This window comes from Rhipicephalus microplus, chromosome 4, assembly GCF_043290135.1.
Source record: "Rhipicephalus microplus isolate Deutch F79 chromosome 4, USDA_Rmic, whole genome shotgun sequence".
NCBI classification, from domain to species: Eukaryota; Metazoa; Arthropoda; class Arachnida; order Ixodida; family Ixodidae; genus Rhipicephalus; species Rhipicephalus microplus.
This window is the reverse complement of record NC_134703.1, coordinates 19,249,343-19,263,245: the sequence shown is the minus strand read 5'-3', so window position 1 is coordinate 19,263,245 and position 13,903 is coordinate 19,249,343. Positions and strand designations below refer to the sequence as shown.

The 13,903-nt window shown below is 43.2% G+C and overlaps 1 protein-coding gene across 3 annotated transcripts in view; it reads left to right on the top strand.

The window, feature by feature from the left end:
- LOC119171652 (guanine nucleotide-binding protein G(q) subunit alpha) overlaps positions 1-13,903 on the top strand; it is a 57,124-nt gene that overhangs the window by 33,358 nt on the left and 9,863 nt on the right. For all 3 annotated transcript variants that reach the window (XM_037422442.2, XM_037422441.2, XM_037422440.2), the window contains 2 exons: positions 1,920-2,049; positions 3,056-3,209. In XM_037422442.2, coding sequence (XP_037278339.1) covers positions 1,920-2,049; positions 3,056-3,209 — 284 coding nt within the window. The remainder of the gene's footprint in view (positions 1-1,919; positions 2,050-3,055; positions 3,210-13,903) is intronic.

Sequence of the window (13,903 nt, the reverse complement as noted above, 5' to 3'; positions counted from 1 at the left end):
TGTAAACAATGAAGATGGCGGCACGAAAAAAGTGATGGTAGTCGGCTTGACTGATGCTTGGAAAGTCCTAAATATTGAACAGCCCATCCTTAAGTGTCCGAAATTGTTAGCCGTGAAATACGGTATACTCCAGTTAAGACGAATTCTCGCTTAAGACGAACAACACGGTAATGTTTGTTTGGTTTTCCATAGACTCAATAAAAAAAAATCTGTTGCAGACGTACCGCGTGACAGGCCTTTGTTGAAATGAGCTATCACAGTGACCGACAATGACAGGGATTCTGCTCTATGTCTTGATGGGTGCATTGAGGTGAACAGGAGAAAGCAAAATGAGAAAAAAATAAACTAAAACTTCCTGCCACAAGGACTCAAAGTAAATCGAAAGCAAATTGTGACGTGAAGGGAGAAAGCGATAAGTAGATATAACTAACACAAATACAACAACAATGTCGGTACAGTGAAATAAACTAAAAATAATCTTGCAATAGATACAATGTTAGGATTAAACTTTATAACGAATTTTCAGATATAACAAAGCTATTTTCTTGCAAGATGCTACTTTGTTGTAATGAAGCTTGAGTGTGAATCATTTAAGAAGGAGATTTCACATCGGGTTTTAAGAAATGCCGCTGTTCATTCTGAAAAAAAAAAAAAAACAGTATGCAAGCACGAACACAAGGAGAAAGTCGAAAGACCGCGCCTATTTAGAATGAATACGTACCAACTAGGCCAGTTCTTAGTTATTTTGCGCATGTCAGAGGTGGGTTGAGCCCATGCAATCATTTTGGGTAAGGGTGGTTGGCTGACTCGAACTTTGCGCCAATGAAACTGCTGACCCGCCATTTTGAGTCTCTACTATCAGCTAGATGCTGCCCCCATAATCGGAATGCGAGCCGAGTAGCCGCTTATTGTGTTTAACATTGCATATTGTTTTTGTAGCGCCTCGCTGTCGCGTGCAATTTCTTCCGCTTTTCGCAGCATCAGGCTTTCCCTGTAGGACTGCAACTTAGCCTGAACGTGCATGTTGGCGACTTTGGGAATTATCTGGTCCTGTACTTGAGTGTGGTTACATACTCGGGGAAGCTTTATGCCAGGCAGTTTGTGGCGCGTGAAAAGGTGGTGAATGCAAAGCCTGCGTGGGTTTAAACTGCATCCTCATCACCATGTGTTGCGTCGGGCAGGGGCATATGTAATCCCGAAGGCAGGAACTTACAAGTGATGACATACATGAGGGACCACTTTGCGACCATACACATTAACCATCCCGAGGATGTTAACAGATGTTGCTCATGTATGTTATTGACCTAGTAAGAGCTAATTCGAAGTTAATTTAGACGAGACACACAGGGGCACGTTTAGGAACTCTTTTTGTACTTCTTTAAGGAAGTCTGTGATGTTCCAGTGCTTTTTTTTGCTGTGAATGAGATGGCCACCACATTGAAAACGGCCTGAATAGTGCTGTAGCAATGGCAAATGAAGAAAAAACTAAGTTAACAAAACCAATATTTAAGTTGTAGCCGCTTGTTGGCAAAATTATGAAAGCTCACTCTATAACTCGCCAAAATTTTCATATGCCGGACTCGCTCGGGCTCACTGACAAATATATTGCTCAGCAGTACTTTCTCAGACTCTCGACTCGATCTGAGAGTCGGCGTGTGTCGGCCCATGAGTGAGTTTGCCGACCTAACTACTAAATGTTAAGGATGGGCAAATGAGTGAAGATGCTAGCACATGAAGCTTTTAAAAGCCTCATGCACTTGATCACAATATGGCACGCTTTTTTTCCCCTTTTTATTAGTAAAACAAAAAAACTAACACATGCTCTATCAACAGTAGTTGAGCAATTCATTTGCTGTTTGATTTTCTTCGTTAGTGCTGTTGTTTTCATTTTTTGTCATTTTTATTCTCTCTGCTTGTAGAATGGTGGATGTTGGTGGCCAGCGGTCTGAGCGGAGGAAATGGATACACTGTTTTGAGAATGTCACGTCTATTATATTCCTAGTAGCCTTAAGTGAATACGACCAGATTTTATTCGAGTCCGACAATGAGGTAAGCCTGCATTGTGCATTGTTTTGCAACTTTCGGGCTGCTATAAATGGCCAGATGCGGCCATTAATTTCAGCTTGCTATGTCTTAAACTCTGTAGTTTTTATCTGCATTTCTTAGATGTACTGCTGTTGCAAATGATCATTAGTCTGTTGATAGGTGCTTTGCTTTGAGAACGGTCACATGTTTTTTAAGACTTGTTTATCTGATGGATTCTTGGTTCATTCTTGTACGGACGTACTCTTTCCTAGGGCCTATGTTTTACTTGTTTCAATTCATTATTGGGTTCTCTGCAAGTTTTGGTAATTTGGCTAAATGTCTTTTCTTAGACTTGACTACTTCTACATGCACAGCCCCCTTCCTTTCCTCCTCGGTAGTCGTATCAGTGTTGCACCTTACTTTGTTTTTCCCGCAGTCAGCTCTGTCCTTGTGCTTTGTTGTTGAGCAGTGCATAAAAACTTGTTATTTAAAGACCCAGTAAACAATCCCGAGGTCTAAAAATTGTTATAAAGGGAAACATGTGCACTTTGGCTTTGTGAACATTCTGCCACAATAATTTTGCAAATACATGCTATATGAAGGAAGTTACAGGGGCTAGAACATCCGTTTCAACTTGTTCTAAATTTTCGTGCTGCCTCGCCGCCGTTCTTTCTCACAGAGAGGGGAAAGTGTCGCCCATTGACGTGGCTAATATAGACCAAGTCGCGACATTGCACCACTGCGCGTGAAAGGAGGATTGGTTAGGCGTAGGAAAGTAGCGCGAGAATAGTTTTTCAAAATAGAAGCTCTGTGCCACGCGCAGCACTATAATATTCGGAAAACATGGTCACCATTGTCTACTTTACGAATTGCCGAGCTTCCTTGGGGGTGTAAAAAAAAAAAAGTCTGAGCCTATTGATTGGGCCTTTAAAAATATAATGCTGCTTTGTAGTGAACTGATGATGCATTTTATGGTCCATGTTCGTCTTTCTTGTAGAGGAACATCTCTCACCCAAATGCTTTCTTCCAGAATCGAATGGAGGAGAGCAAAGCTTTGTTCAAGACCATCATCACATATCCCTGGTTCCAAAACTCGTCTGTTATTCTATTTCTAAACAAGAAGGACTTACTAGAAGAAAAAATTATGTATTCTCATTTAGTGGACTATTTTCCGGAATATGATGGTGAGTCTCTTCTTTGTTGATAAACCATCTCGCTGCCTTCTCAGGGCAATAAGTGAAAAGGGGGGAAACGAATCTACTGGAAAATATGCTCGTAATGTCATTGCGAGCAGAAATCAAGCTGCTCAATTCAGTCTGGTACATGAAAATGGTGGGCAGCGCAGTTATACCTTGATGTAATGAACTTCTCAGCACCATTGAGTATTTTATACTATTACCACTTCATCGAAACTGGTTTATCAGCAGTTTAGCATAACCAAGTTTCACTGCTATGGCTTTTTAAAAAAGGTTGAGACAATTTGAGACTTCATTTCATTTCACTTTATTTTCAATTCCAACTGCTGCTGGTGCCAGGGGTAACTTGCTTGCAGTTTCCGCTAAGAGATTTTTAAAATCGCACATTGTATTGCAGAGCAGTTTTCAAATGCAGCATCATGTTTCCATAATGGGCAGAGTTACCTGAATGTCCTCCTTGCCTCTGGAGCAGTGAAGAGGAGAGCAGGTTGACACAGTAGTGTCCCGCATTTCACATTTGACGCAGCTTAGTCAGCTACATGTGTGCCGTGTTTTGGTGCTTGATTTGGTGTTCTTGCTGCCAGCATATAGCAGGTAGCAGAAGTTTTAGAAGCAGCTGTTTGAAATGGAGCAACCTATAATTTAACTAGCGAGCAATTCTATTTGTTTGGTTAAGTGATCTCGATAGACGTTAAAAAGACGTTTCCACTTGTTTTGGAACATCGTTTGCAAGAAATGTGCCACTTGCTTCTACATGGCACCAAAACGACCTATACGTGCAGTCACCAGCATTTCAATTTTAAAGTTAGATTTAACATTGATGGCTGCTTTGATGGTCTTTTTTTAGTAAGAAGTGATAGTGCTCTCTCTGGTCTTCATTATGCTTGTTGCCAAAAAGCAGCAAACATGTTTTCTATTGGTTACTTCTCTGATGTGTAAACGTTTATATGGCAGTGTAACTCACAAATATACAGTCTTGCAGTCTCTTGATAAGGGCTAAAGTATTGCTAAGCATTCAAACATTCTTTTACGATTGTTACAGTAAAATTTCAGGTTTACTGTAAGCTATTTGCATGAATGTTGTTGTGGCTTCTTGGGTGGGGATGCTTTTGTTATGTGTTGCATTTACAGAGGGCTTTTTTTGTCCACTGCATCACAGCTCCACATTGGTGCATGCATTTTCTAGTCATATGCTTTCACAGTTCTGATGTATAGGAAGGTCAGTGGATAAAAAAAAAAAAATGAGATTGTGAGTCAGGTAAAGCTTATTGTCAATAACTTTTACATTGTAAGTGCATATGCGATTGTATGTGTGTGTGAGTGACGTCTGCTCCATATGATTTTTACTGTGCTGCATTTGATGACACGTGAGAGGTATGAACAGAGCATTAGTGATTGTAAGGCCATTCTGTGGTAGTATCCTCATTAAATACTTGTAGAACTCAATGGTTCACTTCAGCAAACTACGAAAATTTGTCTTGATGTTTTGGTGGCACTTTATTACTAGCACATAATTGTTTCACAGCAGGATTGTCCGGAGGTTGATTTTGCATGTATGCAGCAACATATTAAAAACATCAGAAGACATATGCATGGGCAATGCTGGCTATTGGCCGTTCTGGCATGAGATGTATGGTTATGAGCATATAGTATACAGATTTTGAAAGGTGGGGGACATTGTGGAGATATTTGTATACAGTGTCTATGCTTGTTAAACATCCTGGTTAACGGAATGACCTGTGTAATCGAGTGTTGGTGTAGTGCTCCACTTCATGTTCGGTAAAGTTGCACCTGTGAAATATGCAATGAATTTCTTGACTGGTGCCCACTGTGATAGAGCTGCAGGACTTGTTAGTATACAACTCCTATTGCTGAAAGTGTGTATAATTGGTTTAGGTTTATATGAAAAGAGCTGTGTGGTACATCAACCAAACAAGAAGAGTCCAGATGGTCTATATGGCTGAGACATTCAGCGATGAGCAATGTAATAGACACAAGAAAAGAAATTGTTGAAGTGGCTGGTGAAGTCTGACATTGCTAACAGTATAAGTACAGCTTTACAACTAACGAAAAGGTACAGCATGTGAAAGACGGTAGCATCGGTGAGGGTACTGCAGGAGGTGGGGACAAGGTGAAGGAGAAAGGGGGCATGGGAGGTGTTCTCACAGACAACTCATTTATGTGGCTGGTCAGCAGCTTTGTGTTGTGGTGCAACATTCAGTCGTGAAAGTTCGAGCCCAGCACAAGCTTTGTGAATGGTGGCATTGTGAAGGGTGTGAAGTTTCACCCAAGAATGATGTCATGTCAGCAGGCAGGAAAGCTATACTCGGTGATGTGCTAACTGCTTTGAGTAAGTACATAAGTCGCACAGGGTGCGAGATCTAATGGGCTGTGTGGCCACCTTACATCTTAAACGGCCGAGATCGGCAACTAAAACATAAATGTCAGAGTGGATATCCAGAAGCATATAAGCAAAATGCCATAGCCATATACTGTGACTATGTTAGCAGGAGGGGAGTTGGTGTTTGGGCAGTTCGAAGTTTTTTACTCTCCTACTGTGACACTTGATTTTTCCTGGCTGGCTGATGCGTATTTCTGACGCATTTGGAAGAGAAATATTAAGAACGCCCCCCCAAAGAACATACAGTTGTGAGAAACCTGGTGCATATTGGAAAAGAATTTACTGCTGTATTGAAAAATTGGCGCTGCTTCTGAGGACTACTTCTGGAGCACTCAAATTCAGTTGAGTGTACCTCTCCAAGCACACTGATTTCGGACTGATTGCGGGCATGTAGACAAATGCTATCGCTGCTCTGTTTTTTTTCAAGTATTGCCTTATTAACTCGGTGACTGTGACAGGTCCGAAACAGGATCACGTGGCTGCGAGGAACTTCATTCTCAAGACGTATCTGGATCAGAACCCCGATAGAAAACGTATGGTTTACTCCCACTTCACATGTGCCACAGGTCAGTTAGGTTCCATGTGGCAATGTGACAGCACGGCTTGGACAGCAGGCACACAGTGCTTTTGCTTTTAGTTGAGAGTCCATCCACAGCTGCTTAGCCTGTGCCTAGCTGGAAGAAGGCTTTGCCATCTAGAAGCAGCAACACGTAGTAGGTGATGTTCATCTTTCTGTGCTGTTCGAATACTATGTGTTGGTATCATCTTTTTGGAAGATTAAAGGGGCCCTGCAGCACATACCAAGTAATTATGGAATGGCTTCATTAAATCAGTTTATTGCCTCACGAATTAACTGCTGCAAATTTTTGTAGAATTTGTTGAGTGCGAGTGGAGTGACAGGTGTTTTTAGCATGCTTCAAGCACTTTCTCTCTTATATAAGTGAGTGCGCTGAAAGCTATGCAGGGAGGACAAGGGGGCAAGATGTGTCCCTTCATCAGCGTGTGCCATAATTTTAAACACTTTCTTTTCTTCAAATGCACAGTTTACTTTCAATGTGATCGCAAGCATGTGCATGGGTGCGCGGCATCACTTGCAACAGCCACGGTTACTGTCAGCTCAAAATGCTTATTTGAGCGAGAATACCTGCCAAGTCTCCTGGATTTCAACAGTTTCTTCCGTTTGTACAGTTGCCATGAAAATCGCCCGGAAATTGAAATTTCTGTGCGTGACCTGGCTGCATTGACAAAAAAGCAGCCTAATCTGCTCCAGGCTTTTCTAACCTACGCCATTTTATTATAAATGAGTTTAAGAGGCGTTCATCTAAACGTACAGTAGAACCTCAGTGATGCGGAAACGCGGCAGATACGAATTGGTGAAATTCCTCAACCAAATTCTACTATGTCCATTGGGCCTTATTTCGATTGTTCCGAACATATTTTCTAATCGCTGTGGGTGGTAATGAACTTTCGTATGGAAACCGCCGAACGAAGGCCGAGAGCAGCGTACTAGAAGCTTGGAAAGTAGGCATGTGACCGACGCACACACTGTCTTCCACAGTGCGTGTGATTGTCGCCGCTACAACCGCTGTGGACGAAATCGTGGTCACTCTTAACATAATCATGTATGGTGACAACATAACTGACAGAACCCCGAAAGTGTGCACTCAACCAGTCAAAGCAACGCTGCTTCCTACAAACTCTGCGGACAAAACTGGCTCAGATGGGATCGTAGATGACATAAAACGACTTAGTCTTGAAGGCGCATGCGCAGCCAAGCGTATAGGGATTGTAAAAGGAACTACCGTTTGCCACAACCGTCGTGCACAAAATCGCATAGCGATCTATGAGCTCCGAGGGCACGCAGGTGTAGAGTAAAGGCAGTAAATACATAAAAAAATAAAGTCACAGTTTCGCCGCAAGGGCGAACCGATGAATGCGACAGCAACGACTTGGAATGTCACGCTGAGAACAGCAAGCAGACGAAATGTGCAGTGCACTGCTCGCAAAATGATGCACGAAAACGATACATACAGGACGAGAGCGAACTAACAATGTTTACTGCTTGACACGTAACATGCGCTTTAAACAAAAACAATGCATCATACGTAATCAAAGGTACAGTTGAGTACAAACTAACAAGTGTCCCAGTTGTTATACCTCGCTGTGTAGGAAAATTGCGCTCCTTTTGCAAACAGGGCCTGTTCAGAGACGGAAGTGACCTTTGTGCGCCAGACAACTAACGCAATCGTTGCAGTGTAAGCCAAAGGCACACAATTTTCTCCACTGAAGGATAAGCGCGCGCACAAGCATATACCCCCTCCCCCCCTATCTGTGTGTCGTCGGTGCATCGCGACGAGCTACGCGCCGCGGGCGGGCGGCTTTTTTTTTTCCCCCTTGAGTGTTCGTATATATATAAATAAGTATACATATATGGTGAAGTGATTGACAGCGGTGGCGACAATGGCAAAAACCAGCCTAGACTGTCCATATAATATCGTAATAGAAAGGGGCCAGACGCATTTTGGCGTTCCTGTCAAAAGAATCTAGTGGTAAGCAAAACATTGACCCGCGCTTTTGCGGCAGCTAGCTGCTCTGTCTCGTCTGTTCATGTGTGTCCCAGAAAGACATACACGAGTTGTTTTCACGGAAATAGATTTGCTAGTTGTGTTGATCCTTTGAGACTCTCACCTTAGTGTTATATTAGTGGGAAACCGTATCTTCGTGTGTTTGGCCATGCCAAGCCACCATAAGACCGCAAGGCTGACCTTGACGCTTGCGATTGGGACCCTCCCACCCCTCTTGTTTTTCGTGATGTTTTTTGTTTGCTTGTTTGTTCTTGTTTTTTTTTTGCCAAAAAAAGGAAGGGGGCAAATACTTCATCCACACCGTTGTTGTGGAAATCTCCCGGATTCAGAATCCTTAAACTTGGCAGGTATTAATGAGCCAATAGCTGTGAACCTTTGTTTTCTTGACACAGTTATCTGGGATTATGGCATCATTAAAAAAAGTCACAGCTTTGCCGCAAAGGCGAATCAGCGAACGCGATAGCAACAAATCGTAAGGTCACATGCAAAATGGCAAGCAGATTGAAACGTGCCCCACGTTTCTCACGCACAAATAATGCATGAACGTACTCACAGGTACAGATGAATGCGAATAAGCATCTTAGTTGTTACTTTGCTGTGACTGAAAAGTGCGCTATTTTCGCAAGACCTCTGTGTGCCCGGTAACTACAACAGAATCGTTCCGGTGAAAGCTTAAGGACAGCGAAGACATAAGATGCTCCCAACTGCAAGATAAGGGCGTTCAGGGGCTTTAGGACCACCCACTCCTTTCTGCAAGGCAAAGTACGCGTGAGAGATGAGGGCGCGCACTCATTGCGACATCTTGCTGTTTAATGCTGAAAACACGATAGTCCCCCTCTAAGATGCCCTTCACCAGCGGTAAGTGGTAGATATAAATAGCTTCCCGTTTACATGTTGAAGGACGTGCTCCTTGGTAGCTCAGTGGTTAATGCCTCGCACTCACGATGCAGAGGTTTCAAGTACGATTCCTTGTGCTGAGCTTTTTCTGGATTTTTTTCTTTCTTGCGTTTTCATAATTATATATGTATACATATATGGTGAGTGACGCCGACGCTGGTGGCGAAATCCAGCCGAGAGCGTCCATATAATTGCTATCGCAATAAAGTTATTTTAAGCCGACTTCCAAATTTCTGGCTGAACTATAATGCTTGGCTCAAGTGTTCTCAAGACCCTCAACTGCCGATCGACAGCCTATACTGACCATGCTGATTGAGTGTTGCAGGGCCTTTTTAAACGTTGCGAGATGGCAGCAAACAATGCCATGTTTCAGTGCGGGAAGCACTTTGTAGCAGGCCCTTGTACACTAAGCAAAATATGGACGCAAAATACGGGCACGAAGACTAAACTTAGCTTCTCTTTAGAATTCGAAAGACTGTCATACAGAATGCACTGGAAGTGAGTGCATATGTAAGTCCCACTTAACGTATGCTATGTCCATTCTCCTAAGGTAGCATTCTCAGTATATTTATAAGTACTGATGCTCATAGTTGAGTTGATCCGCTATTGGCATGTGAGGAAAATAAAAAATAAAAAAAATGGGTGTCATAAGGGATGATCGTTTCGCTGCTTGCTTGTCCTTAAGCTTGCACACCCTGAAATAAAGCTCATACTTGTGGCTCTTGATTGATGTCAATCATGACATCAGTGCACCTTGGTTTCATGGGCTGTTGGGTTTGAATTAGACACAAGTCGGTTGCAAGAAAGTGCCATCGCTGTTAGTTAATCGAGTGCTAACAGCATCGTGCAGTTGGATGCTACGAATAGACTTTCTCAAAAAGTCAGTGGATAAGTCACGTCAGTGTCAATGACTTCATGTAATGTACTAATGAAAACATGCTCGCCAGTTTATTGTGTTGTGTTCTTTGCCTTACTGTCCGTAATAATATTATAAAGGGGCACTAAAGGCAAATAACAATTTATGTTGCTGTGAAATGTCCATGGGAAGAAAAGATGGTTGTGCACAAGCCACCCGAGGACATAAAAACAAGGACGAATGCAGGTTGCACTCGTCTTCGTGTGTAGTTTGTGTGCAACCATTCTTTCCTTTCGGGTATTAACTGACTCGCTCAGCAGCAAGTTTTATTGAAATGCAAACCTTAGGTGACCTCTAAGATGTCAATATTGTTCAGCAATGCTCAAATAATCAAGAAATTAAGGTAGTACGACACCATATGCACCACAAGTGGGACACTTAGAATTAGCCTGGTGACGTCAAGAGTCCCAAGTAGAACAAATCATTAGTACTCAAACTACTTATCATAAAAAAGAACATTTTTTTTTGCATTACAGGAGGTAATAAAACATCAAATGTGTGTTTCTGTTTGATGCATGGATAAAATAAATTGGAGGTGTTACCATAAAGAACGGCACAGCTGGTTCAAAAGTTCCATCTTTGCCAGATTGGGCTTCACTGACACGATTGTACCGCAGTGGTAGTTTTGTTATTGCATGCCACTGCCTGTGTTTTGGACACTCATGGAGGTTGCTCTGACAGAAATTTCAACAAAATGCCATGTCCATGTCGGATACCTGAATGACATTAGTAAGCCGCTTTAGTTGCAGCAAAGCAACGGATGTGAATTTCCACTGGGTGCCACAGAATGAACCCCTGTAGCCGAGTGCCGGGCCTCGAGACCCATTGCGACAAGTTTTGATGGTCAGTTGCTGCCTAAAGCTATGTTCACACTACGGTCGTAACGTGCGTAACAGCTCGTTCGGCGTATCGAACGCAACGGCTATAAAAAGCGTTACCGCAGTTATGCTGATACCTTTGTTCACATTTACAGCTACGTACATTACGAATTTTACGATAGGCCAATCATATTTTTCGCTGTACAATCGACGTCACTAGCGGTTCAATATGGCTCCCATCAACACGCAAGCGCTGGCCGAGTTGGAAGAAATTCACGCTCAAAATGAGCTTATAGTCGTGTATTCAATCGCCCGAAAACGGCGAAGGCGACAGAGAAGAGTTTGGGTGCGCCAAGTATTCCTCGACAGGGCCGTGGATGGCGACTTTCACAACCTTCTCGTCAAGCTCCGACTTGGAGACGCTGCGATGTTTCTGCACATGTCACCCCAGCAGTTCAACTTCCTTGAGAACTTAGTGAGACCACTCATGGCGAAGTAGCACTTCCCGCGCCGGCAGCTACCGCCATCCCCTCCGCGATGCTGCTGCAGCCGGGAGGACGGAAGTCCCGTCAGGTCTCGTGACCGGTTGTTGAAAACCGAAAGCTGGTCGGTCATTGGCTGTGTCGTAACGGTCGTAGTATCGCAGTCGTAAAAGTTGCCTAGCCTTTAACACTCTCACCCACGATTTATGCGTTCGTTGCGAACGTTGGTACCTTTACGTTCACAGTCTGAACTAGACGCGTACGCTTGTTGTGCTTCCGCTTACGCGTGTTATGAAAAATCGACGCCTTACGACCGTAGTGTGAACATAGCGTTACTCTCACTTACCTCCACACTGCTTCTACTCAACTGCTGCTGCTGGCCAAGCTAAGCTCAGTTTTGGATTGGTTATTGGCCGTTATTGGGCAGCACGAGCAAGAAACCGCAGTGTTGGCTGCTGCACAGTAAAAGCGAGCGAAAGTGCGGCAAGGCATCTGTCACACCAGAAGGTATTTTCAGGCGGGCAATTTTAATTCCTCCAACGGTGCGCAGGCGACTAAAACCCAATTTTCTTTCAAGATAAGCATTTCCTTGGCCCTAACAGAGGGCTATGAAGTATCTGGAATGCTATTTCATCAACAATTTGCTACATAGCATTTGTCTTTAGTGTCCCATAAAGGCGATTGTAATTGTAGCATATGCAGATACTTTTAGGGTTCAGCATGCCAATAGCCAGAAACTGTGAGGGAGGTTCAAATCTGTATTGACTTCTTGTCTAAATTTGTTTATTTGGTAATTTTATTCGATAGATAATGTGTGCTTGTGTATGCCTGTGTGATAGACAGGACTTGTCTTATTTCTGTTAACTTCAAGATTTCAAAATCTATTGAAGAATATCATGATGTATGTTCCTTTGTAACAGCTTCCTTAATTATGCTGACACACATTCACCGCCGCGGTGGTCTAGTGGCTAAGGTACTCGGCTGCTGACCCGCAGGGCGCGGGTTCAAATCCCGGCTGCGGCGGCTGCATTTCCGTTGGAGGCGGAAATGTTGTAGGCCCGTGTGCTCAGATTTGGGTGCACGTTAAAGAACCCCATGTGGTCGAAATTTCCGGAGCCCTCCACTACGGCGTCTCTCATAATCATATAGTGATTTTGGGGCGTTAAACCCCACATATCAATCAAATCAAATCAATTATGCTGACACTCCTTTGGCCTACTGTTACGCTTGTGAAAAGCAATTTCTCAGTATATTTCTTGGTGGTGTCTGTGTCAAGCTAGCATTATTGAGAATAAGGGCATTAGAGAAAACTTTATGCTTGAAGTGGGGGGGGGAGAAGTTAACAGTGCCCTTTGCTGTGTTTGATGTGGCTGAGCATGTGCAAAATTCTTCTTTGCAGCTGGCAATACTGCATTTGAATTGCTTTTTCTTGCATTCCCATTGAAAAGTGACTCTTGCTTGCTTTCATTTTAAGAAGTCCTGGTATTCACACCTCGTTGTGTCAAATAGCAAGTGCAGAGGCATATGCACTTTTGGATATGCAGGCACAATTTCTCGATTTTGTGCAGGTTGGAAGCACACAGGAAACTACGTGCATGTTTTCATATAGTGATGCTGCTTTCATCAGGAAGGTTAGCCAATCAAACATTAACATACTTTTTTTTATAGTGGCAAGAAGGTGCACAAATTCTCCTTGGTGGGGTTTAGCAGCTGCCCAAATCGCTAACATTGCATCGTGTATTATGACAGGGCGTAAAAGATTTATCTGAAAAATGCCTACGCTGTAAAATATATGTCTGTCACGATGTACTGCAGTCACTGTAGCTGGTTAATCGCCTGAATCAAGCGTAAATAATAATGACTACGTGAGCATTCTACGTTGCACATTCACATAAACAGATTTTATAAAGACACAACTCCGATTACATACAAACGAGATAACAAAGAGATTACATTATGTCGGCCACAGTTGCTTTTCAAGAGAAAAAAAAAAACGGGGTGCACATTACTATCATCTCTGTCTGGAAATCATGAGCATCCCTGAAGGGATGTTACAGCACCATTGACTCTGTGCTCAATTTTGAGTGGGGAGTCAGGTGACCAGGCAGTGGGCCTCTAAAGAGTGCTGCCGGTGCACCACAGGACGACTGGTGTAGATGGCGTGCTTGACTGCCCAAGAACACGAGCCAGCCGTAAGAGCCATTGGCTCAAGGACATGATGCATTGGCAGGATGGCTCGTAGGCATGGCTGCTTCTTTTGCTGCTCCTTTTCTTCTCACACGTGCCAGGATTTCTACCTTTCCTTCTCAAGATGCTGGGCCATGAGGATTTCTCGCATAGCTTTTCTTTCTTTTTCCACCACATAATTTTATTCTAGTGTCCCAGGAGCTTTCTTCTTGTCATTGCTGTTATTGTTTTCCCGTTCCTACATGCATCACAAGACCAAGTCGTATCTTATAGTTCCAACGCAATGCAGAACACTTCTTTTTCTATTCTACATTTATTAAAAGCCACAGGAGTTCTACCATGCCACGGCACTTGCATGGGCTTCTTCAGCCGATATGTACGGTATGGTTTCTGAAT